This window comes from Equus przewalskii, chromosome 20 (genome assembly GCF_037783145.1).
Source record: "Equus przewalskii isolate Varuska chromosome 20, EquPr2, whole genome shotgun sequence".
Lineage (NCBI taxonomy): Eukaryota > Metazoa > Chordata > Mammalia > Perissodactyla > Equidae > Equus > Equus przewalskii.
Window position 1 is genome coordinate 662,419 of NC_091850.1, and position 10,191 is coordinate 672,609.

General features: G+C 49.2%; 1 protein-coding gene and 1 long non-coding RNA gene across 2 annotated transcripts in view; one reads left to right on the forward strand and one right to left on the reverse strand.

Annotated features, from left to right (window-relative positions):
- Positions 1–10,191, reverse strand: part of LOC139077758 (uncharacterized) — an 85,873-nt gene that overhangs the window by 65,525 nt on the left and 10,157 nt on the right. The window contains exon 2 of the long non-coding RNA XR_011530207.1: positions 6,256–6,314. This is a non-coding gene — a long non-coding RNA (uncharacterized lncRNA). The remainder of the gene's footprint in view (positions 1–6,255; positions 6,315–10,191) is intronic.
- OR1I1 (olfactory receptor family 1 subfamily I member 1) lies at positions 4,572–5,513 on the forward strand. Its single transcript, XM_008539809.2, has one exon. The coding sequence runs from the start codon at positions 4,572–4,574 to the stop codon at positions 5,511–5,513; it is 942 nt and encodes a 313-aa protein (XP_008538031.1).

A 10,191-nucleotide genomic window follows, 5' to 3' on the forward strand; every position in this document is an offset into this window, starting at 1 on the left:
TACAAGAAACCATTAACAGCTTATCCACTGAGGGTGCTTGTTAAGAATTGGAGGGATGGGGACCTGGATTTGGGGACGGCACTTCATTATTTCATTGCATGACTACTTTCTTAACCGAATTAATATTTCACATTTAAAAAGATAAATTTTTTAAAATCATAAAAAAGCCAGTGGGGGAGAAGGTAAAATTAGAAGGGTCCTGGGAGATAGAGCGGCTCCCTGGGGAAACATAAATGGGGGTCATGGTGTGGGCGCCCCAACAGAAAAGAACAAAGCCCACCAAAATTGTTGATGAGCAAGAGTAGAAGAGAGATTCCCTAATCCTCATCCAGAGAGGGCTTGGTAGGGACTAAAACAGGTTAATGAAGACTGAGCCCTTCCTCTGGCTGTTGGGAGGCATCTTCAGCAAGCATGTGTTTTGAAACCCCAGTGCCAAGCACAGCTCCTGACCTATGGCAGGTGACCGGTAAGTGTTTGACAAATTCATCCATTTGATGTACATTTATTGACTATTTCTTCCCAAGAACTTTCCTTGGTGAACCCAACAGTATAAATTCCCTCCCCTCATGGAGTTTCCATCATGATGGAATAAGTGAAAGGACATCTTTGATTCAGGCATCTGAGTGCCCTGTGAAGGACTTGGACCTCCAGACCACCCTGCCTGGGAACTGCCATGTGGGGGGTGTCCTTGTGAGAGTGAATGCCTAGTGACTTCTTCATCTCCTCACACACTCCATCATCCCAAAGTGCACAGACCCGAGAGAATAGGCCACAAGTGGCAAGAGTAGAAACAAAATAATTAGCATCTACCCCTTAACAAGGAGCCATGGGAATGGAGTCCCCAAGAGCCCCCAAACTGTAAATATCCTATTGTGTCCCTGGCCCCCCGCTCATCTGCCCCAGGCTGGGCAGGGGAAACACATGATTTCCCCCCATAGATACCAGACTTGTCCCAGCCATCATAGCTGACTGGACTCCCCACACCCTTCCTGGGGGCTTAGTGCTGATCTCAGGATCCCACGGCAATCAGTGGAGAAGAAGGTTTGCCAAGACCACCCTCTTGGTGAAACCATCCTGGTAAGTCAATGAGGGGTGGAGAAGAAGAGTGAGCTGGATGGGATCAGAGAAGAGAAATCTCTTTCCTTCCTTCCTGGAGAGAGAGAGAAAGAAGAGAGAGAAGTGACTGAGACTAACTCTATACCCTCTGAATGGACAAAAGGTACAGAGGGCAGACCCTCCGTGGCTGATCATGTGGAGGAAAAGCATCTATGGTCTGTGGTTGGGGGACACCTGCACAAATGGGTGAGATGCTAAAAAACAGCTTTCTCCAATGCAGTGGTTCCCCAGGTGTGGTCTCAGGCCAGCAGCAGCCGCATCCCCAGGGAATCTCCTAGAAGTGCTAATTCTTGAGCTCCACCCCGGACACTCCAAGGAGTGGGCCCAGCTACCTGTATTTTATCCAGCCCTCTCCCTATGGTATGCTGATGCACACTCAAGGGTTGAGAACCACTGCTCTGGTGCAACCAAGGACTTCATGTCAACAACCGAGGACTATTGCAAAGACGTTGCTGGGAGGGGTCCCACAGTAGCATATGCAGCCAAGAGAAAGCTGAGCGTCACCTTGCAAAAACCTCAAACTCAACTCTAAAAAACCTTGAAAAGTAATATAAGGCTTTGCTGGAGATCTCTTGAGGTTACCAGAGGAGATTATGCTTCTAACCTTCCTAAAAGCTCCCTTTTGACACCTCTTCCACCTCCAAGGGTCCTACTCCTCTTGGCAGGTATTTGCATCTCTCCCTTGTTCTTGCAACACCTTGGAGTCACCCATAGCCTTTCTTACACAGACCCATCTATGTGCTATGTTTTCCCATTTACATCTTGATCCCACTCCGAAAACCTTAACTCTTTCTGGAGACTAATGTTCCTTGGGAGACAGGAAGACAAAAATTTAAAACACCTACAATTGAATAGTTTTCCCCAGCATGTGTTGACAGCACAGAGTTTAGCCTTGAAACACCTCCACCCATAATGAAGTGTGAGTGGCCACATTCGGAGAGGCAATGGGGCATGAGAGGGTGAAAATAAATCTCAGTTCAAACGAGAGATCAAGCACTTGCAAGCTAGCATCTCTCTCAGCACCTCCCATCTTCTCATCATAAGTTGTGGCCAACACCAACTCCTTCTCAGGGTTGTGAGACCTACACGTAAAGAACTTGTGATTCCTAAGAAGGCTCAATACTTTACAGATATTGTCACTAAACTCCCCTGATGTGTTGTTACTGGCTATTGATTATAAGACACAGGGACCTAACCAGGGAAGAAATGAGTTAAGCAAAGGAAAATTCTCTCTTTGCTGGAAAGAGACAATATTGAGGTTTTACAAGGACTTGGTGAGTCATGCCATGCTGGGGTTTTTTTCTATTTCATCCATGTCTTATAAGAGGAACAGATAGTGCCCGACACCCAACACATTCTTCATTAATGTTCATTAAGTGAAATAAAGGATAAATACGCCCACTGGGAAATGGAGACTTAGAAAGGCAAATGCAGCCAGGCTTCGGTGGTCTTGTATGGATGGGATAAAGGTCTGCTTTTGACACGAAGCTGCTCCTAGGTCCCAAACTGCTGATGCCAAAGCAGAGAGGAGTTCAAAACTTGCCTGTAACTCTACACATTAAAACGCCCTCAGATGAACTCCAACTTCCTTGCTAAATAGATGGGGAAACAAAACCAGGGTCATACTCATTAGCAATTTAAAATGGATGAATGAGAATATTATTGGAACGTGCCTAAGAGTTTGCATTTCTTTAAATCTTGCTCTCACGTATTCACCACTTTAGTTGCAATTTTAATATTTGTTCACATAAGAATGTTATTTCATAAACTCGCTTTTCTTGGATCATAGTGACCACAGGAATAAGCACAGTGCACACCTATCTTTCCATCAAGGAGGCATTCGAGCACACTTTTGTCGCTTTTATGAAAACAGCTTATCTTTGAACAGTCCAGGATGCGTCTGGAAGTTTTATTTTGAATAAACTTTTTTAACAGCTGTTTCAAGTGATATAACAAGGTATGTTTTACTGAGGGTGCAAAACTGTTTCAATTGGCAGTGACAGTCTGTCTAGAACATAAGAAAACACAAATTTTTTTGTCCCACAAAGCTACTGCTGATGGCAAAAAATACCTCCAAAATACCATTAGCTTTAAAGCTCCACGTGTTTTCCTTTTATTACTGTGAACACTCTCTTTAAAAATTCCACTTAAGCAGCTTTCTGGGTTCATCCATGGCTTCTATCTCCCCTGAAGATATACTGATTGCTGTCCTGGCATGCTGAGTGCTCATCGCCAGACGGCTACTCACCTGCTCGCCGAAGCATTTCTGCTCTCATCAGTTGAGTTGAGTTGTTTGAAGTCATCCCAAGCCTGACAGAGTTGCTGCTGCAATTGTATCACTCAACTGAATGCTAGGTAAATGAAAGAACCACAGGAGAAAGAAGGAGGGAAGGAAGGAAGGATGGACAGAATGAAAGCAGGAAGGAAGAAGGGGAGAGAGAGGGAAGAGGAAATGTGGTTTTGTGAAATCCAAACTGAATGTTTTGGAAAGGCTTAATAAAAAGGAATCACTAAAAAAGAAATTGCCATCAAATTAGATGTGAGCAAGATAACCAAACACAATTTGGGTGTAAATTTGTAAAACTCTGAAAGGATTCTGCAACAGATTGTTTTGCAAGGATCCCTAGTTTCTTGTTCCACCGTAATGAAACAAACTGGAGCATAGATAGAAGCCAAGATAGGCTGAGGCAAGAACGTTGATACAGATCCGCCACCAATGCATCACATGCTCAGAGAAGAGACCTTGCTCCCCATCAAAGCCCACTGAATAAATTTACATACTTAAGTTAAGACGTGGAAGGCAAGTTTGTGCACATTTACGTTCCCACCCTTTGCAAGCTTTTCCAACACTGGTCCTCATCATGACAAAAGAGAGTGTCTACTGTAGTGGTCATGTGGTAGCAGGTCATAAAGTGCCCCCAAGTAAATTTGGGGTTCACTGGAAGCAGAGAAGGAGTGCTATTCGTCTTCACATCCCTAGTCTTTAACACAAAATTGACGCTAAAATTATATCTTGTTGATGCAGGGATGAAAGGGAGGGAGGAGAGACGAGAGAGAAAGATAATGGGAAAGGGAGAAAGGAGGATGGTCAGGTTTCGTTTTATCATGCCAGGTTTCGGCTTAGGTTTGATTCCGCTCAATTTTGTTTCTATGAAGCTTTGCATCGCCACCGAAGAGAAATAACGATGTTTATTAATAATATTCAACTTACGTCTAAACAACCAAGTTAGGCCTTTGACACACAGAGTATCTCAGGCAAGGATGGTTTCATTTAGAGAAAGAGAAATCTACTGAAGAGAGTGTGACACAAAGAGATTTGCTGTAAGGATCCCGTGGATTTACACAGACCCCTACCGACCTCAGTGGGGAGCTGGGACCAGAACTCCGTCTCCAACTCCCAGCTCGATGTTGCTTCCCTCTCCCCTTCTTTCTTTTGCAGTAGACACAGGCTGTCCATGGAACCAGAAAACCAAACAGTAGGCTCAGAATTCTTCCTCCTGGGACTCACAGAAAAGCCAGAGCATCAGACTCTCCTCTTTGGGCTGTTCCTGTCCATGTACCTGGTCACCGTCTTTGGAAACCTGCTCATCATCCTGGCCATCATCACAGACTCCCATCTCCACACACCCATGTACTTCTTCCTCTCCAACTTGTCCCTAGTCGACATCTTCTTCTCTTCTACCACCGTCCCCAAGATGCTGGTGAACCTCTGGACCCAGAGTCGAGCCATCCCCTTTGCAGGCTGCCTCACTCAGATGTATGCCTTCCACCTGTTTGGGACCATGGACAGCTTTCTCCTGGCCGTGATGGCCATTGACCGATTCATAGCCATAGTCCACCCTCTGCGCTACTCGGTCATCATGAGCCCTCGTGTCTGTGTGCTGCTTGTGGGAGGGCCGTGGCTGATCACCAACTTCCAGTCGCTTGTGCACACCTGCCTCATGGCTCAACTCACCTTCTGTGGCGGCTCTGAAATCCCTCACTTCTTCTGTGACCTCATGCCCCTGCTGAAGCTCTCCTGCTCAGACACACACACCAATGAGCTGGTGATCTTTGCTTTTGGCATCATCATGGGCATCAGCCCGCTCTCGTGCATCCTCTTCTCTTACACCTGCATTTTCCGAGCGGTCTTCAAGATCCCTTCTGCTCAGGGCAAGTGGAAAGCATTCTCCACTTGTGGCTCGCACCTCACTGTGGTGTCACTGTTCTATGGCACCATCTTCGCTGTGTACTTGCAGCCCACATCTGCCGCCTCCTCCCAGAAGAACAAGGCAGCCACCCTGATGTGTGGGGTGGTCAACCCCACGCTGAACCCCTTTATCTACAGCCTAAGGAACAAGGACATGAAAGTGGCCTTGAGGAAGCTTGTCGGCAAAGCAGCCCCTCCTCGGTCCTAGGGCAAATAGTGTGGAGCACCTACAGTGTCGCAGGACCACTGCTGGGTGCCAGGCCACAGAGATGCATGCCATCCCTGCCCTCGAGGCTTTCAGAGTCTAGTGGGGGATAGAGGCGTATAAATAAATCACTACAGTGCAATGTGGTAAATGTGTCACAAACAGATGAATGAAGTGCTACAGGAACCCAAAGCGGGAGGTGCACATTTTCTCCACAATTTATCTTTCCAGTGAAGATCAGAGTACCAGGGAAGACTCGGAAGTGGCCTTAAATTAGCCCCTCTGGGGATTAGGTTTATAGGATTGCTATGTGGATAATACTAGTCAAATAAAAGGTTGGCTACTCTTATTTTAATATTGATAAAGACAATGCGTATTAGCCAGCTACGTCACTGTGCTTCCTAAGTGACTTGGGGAAGGAGTTTGGAAGCATCTGCTAAGATTAGCTCACTTGCTCTTTGCTTCACCCACCAGCCTTTGTCTCACTGGGGACCTTGTGGCCAAGACTTCAGGAGAGGATTGTTGTCATCAGCACCCCACCCCCACCCCCTACCCCACACTGGATCACAGGAGTTGCGGGCACTGGGCTCATGGGGACTGTGAATCAATGGGCTGGCACTGGACCCCTGAATCTGCTTTTACAAGCTTTCCAGGTGGCTAATGTGGGGAGTCCACAGACCACATTTTGAGGACACAGGCCCTGGACTAGCTCCGGAGCCCATGCGTTTCCTTTGATGTCACTCACCTGGACCCAAGCCGAACATGATTCTACAGGTGCCATCGGCAACAAGCAGGTCGGGCGGCCTGGAATGCATGGAGAGTTAGTGTTAGCGGTTGAACTGTGTCCTCCAAAAACAATACGTCAAAGTTTATCCCCCAATACCAGAGAATGTGACCTTCTCTGAAAATAGGGTCTTTACAAAGGCAATCAAGTTGAAATGAGGTCATTAGGGTGGGTCCTAATCCAGTATCACTGGTGTCCTTATAAAAAGGGAGAATTTGGATACAGTCACACACACAGGGAGAAGGCCACATGAAGATGAAGGTGGAGATGGAAGTGATGCTTCTACAAGCCAAGGAATGCCAGAGGTTGCCAGCAACCGCCAGAAGCTTGGGAATCGGCATGGAGCAGGTCCTCCCCCAGAGCGCCCAGAAGGAGCCACCCTGCCAGCACCCTGACCTTGGACTCTGGCCTCCAGTCTGCAGAGAGTACATTTCTGTTGTGTGCTGTTACGGCGGCCCCAGCAAACTCATATAGTCAGTTTAGGACGAGCTGATACGCTGTGAGGGCCACGCCCTGAGGCATGCTCTCAAGTCCAAGACCTGCTGTGTGTTCTGGTTAAGGGAGTCTGTGCTCCAGCTGGAGAAGAAGATGAAGGGTCTGAACCGCATGGCTTCATCTTCTAGGTCTTAGGGTGACACCGAATGACGCCAACAGCTGAGATTTACTGCGTCCACACAGGGCTCAGCCCTTTCCATGCGTTACTCATTAAATTTTAAACAACCCTCACGAGGTGAGTAGTAGAATTCCTTATTTTACAGATGAGGAAACTGAAGCCTGAAAAGGGAAGCTGCTGATGGTGGCCACCGAGGTTCAAGCAGAGGACCCATCCCCGAGACCCAGGTCTGAAGGGCATATGATACTTTGTAGGACTCGGTGTCTAGAGTGGGGTTTGCAAACTGTGGCCCGTGGGCCAAATCCAGCCTGAGGCCTGCTTTGGTACAGCCCGCAAACTAAGAACAGTGTTTACGTTTTTAAATGGTCAGAAAAAAGCAAAATAAGACGATTGTGTGACAGATTAAAATTACAGAAAATGCTAACTTCAGCGCCCAGAAACAGCGTTTGACCGGAACACAGCCCAGCCCGCTGGTTTGTGTATCATCTCCGGCTGCTTTCAAGCTGCACAGCAGAGTCGAGTAGTCTTGACAGAGTCTAAAATATTTGCTATCCGGCCCTTTACAGAAGGAGCTTGCTGCCTGTTTACTATGGAAAAAGTACAGCGTGATACTCAAAGTGGCTCCTGAATCAGAAGTCCCACCATCACGGGGGGTCCACCAGCAATGAAGACGCAGACGCCGTTCCAGACCACCGAGGTGTAGTTTCAACAGCCCAGCGGGTGTACGCGAGCCTTCAAGTTTGAGGATCCCTGGGATCCGTGGGGGGCAGGGGGCGGGGTGTCGAGATTTGGGACCGAACGGGCCTGCAGCGCAGAGACGCAGGCCCGCCGGGTCGGGGACGCCTCGGGCCTGCGCGGCGCGGTCCTGGGCGGGCTGGGCGGGGCCCGAGGAGCGGCCACCGGCCGGCGGCGCCGCCCCCCAAGGCGGTTCTAAAGCGGCTTTCTTTGGAGGCACTTAGCCGGCCGTGAACCGCCCGCCCCAGGAGGGAGCGGCGTGTGCGGAGGCCCCGCGGGGGGCGAGGCGGGGCTGCTCGGAAAAGACGGGCCCCGCGTCCCTGGCCCGCAGGAGGGAGCCTGCCGCGGCCGGTCCCCAGGGTGCAGGGACCGCGATGAGGGCCAAGCGGGGGCGGGAGGAGGGCCTGCGCGCGGGCGAAGCCACGGGCGAGCCTGAACTGCGTTAGGGCAGAAAACTTTCCGTAAAGGGCCAGAGAGTAAATACTACCGGCCTTATGGGTCACGCAGCGCCTGCCACGTGACTCGACCCTGCTGTCACAGCGTGGAAGCCACCACAGACGGGACATCAAGAACGGCGCGGCTGAGCACCCGTGGCCCTCTCTTATGGACACTGAAACTTGAGTTTCGTGTCATTTTACATGTCATGAAATATGGCCTTTCTTTTTTTACTGTAGCACTAAAAGATGTGTTGAGGTCATGAAAACGATTCAGAAAGATTCCCAACTAATACCCACCTTCTGCGTGCTCCTCTTCCCCAAACTGTCGGGATAAAATATAACTTGCAGCTCTCTTTTTTAAGAAAGTAAACTGTATTGCAAAAACGGGTCTGGCTGTTTGAGTGTTAGTGACTGGTATGTGTTCAGTCCTTTCCTCCCCCCAGAAACCCCCCCAGGGCTCGCCTCTTCTAATTTGGCTACCTGGCCACCGGGGTCCCCAAATACCTCCACCGTCACCCACAGACAGGACATCAGAAGGAAGGCTCCGTCTTCCGCGTCAAAGGCCAGTCTACAGGATTGCTGAAAAACCCTAATTAATTTGGGACCCAGAAAATCCTGTCTAAAATCTGCCATCCAGTGTGGGCCTTCTCAAACTACCTACTACTGGACACATTAATCCTATGGTACCACAGAGGCTGCCCTCTTGGACACTAGGTTTGAAATTTTTAATTATCAAACACAGTTATCAAAAGTTGCATGAAATATGGTTCATGAAATGTAGTCTTTTGATTTGTTTCCAACTGTTTTAAAAATTTAAAAACATTTGTGGCTCGAGGACCGCAGTTGGCCCATGTCCATAGTTTGCCAACCCTGGTGTAGATGAACAGGAGTGACAAAGGCAGGGAGGCCAAAATGGACTGAAAAATGAGAAGCGAGGCGGGCTGAATCCCAGCATCAGAAAAGGCAGAGACGGACAGGGATGGTGCCACAGGATCACTGCACGTGCCACTCACTCCTTCCTCCCCACCTCTTGCCAGAGCTCATGTCTCTTCAGCTGTGAGATTTCAACACAAACCCCACTTGCTCAGAGAAGCGCCCCCCCCACCATGCCAGCCACATCAGGGGCCCTAGTACACTCTCTTCCTCCTCATTCCCCTCATCCTACCAGGGATTTTATACCCGTTTGTGTGATTCTTTGATGAATGTCCATTTTGCCACTTGACTGCGAGCTGAGACTGCATTCTCTTGTTTATCTTGCCCAACTCCATACCCACATGATTAATTCATCAGCCACTCCAAATGTATTTGTTGACAGGATGAATGAATGTATGAATGAATGAATGAATAGGAAGCAGTGTGATGGCAAGACTCTAGGATGCCAGATGAGGTAACTGAGCTGGCTCGGTTGAAACCAAACCGTCTAACAGTCAAGGTTAAGTGGCTGCGGTACATGATGTCCACCCCCCGCCCCCCGCCACTCCCTCAGCCTTCAGCAAAGCTACCCCACACACAGGAGCCTTAGGGAAACTGAGGACAGAAGCTGGAGCCCCGCCCCATAGACCAGGAATTGTGAGCTCAGTGGCACTCCTTAAGTGAGCAATAGCAGGAGACCACGAAAAAATAACCATGCAAGAATTCTCCAAAATCGGGCGAGGGCATTGGAAGGGGTTTGAGTCACCTCATCCAGATCTGAAGGAGCAGAGTGCCCCTAGCTGGTCTAAAGCACAGCAACACTTCTTTCTGTACAGGATTTTACTGGATGAATCAAAGCAATTTTAGAGACCCAGACACAGGCTCAGAGAGGGAAAGTGACTGTCCCAAGGCCCCATGCTGGAGCAGGGCAGAGGGGGGACTCCAATCCAGCCTAGTGTGACCCCAAAACCTGACCGCTCCTTCCACCATGACGCTGGATGTCCTCCCAGGGGGTGGCTTGCCCAAGGTCATGCTGCAGCTGGGAACAGCTCAAGCCCTGCCCCAGGCGGGGCTGTGGGGACCGCAGGTGGAGAGCTGCTGGGAGAGGCTGGCAAGCCGCTTCCAGCAAGGCGTGCAAAGGACTCGGGAAGGCTTGAGGCCGACGTCCTGGACGGGGAGCTCCTACTCTCAAATGTACAT

Coding starts and splice junctions, on each gene's coding strand:
- OR1I1 (XM_008539809.2), top strand. CDS start 4,572: ATGGAACCAGAAAACCAAACAGTAGGCTCAGAATTCTTCCTCCTGGGA.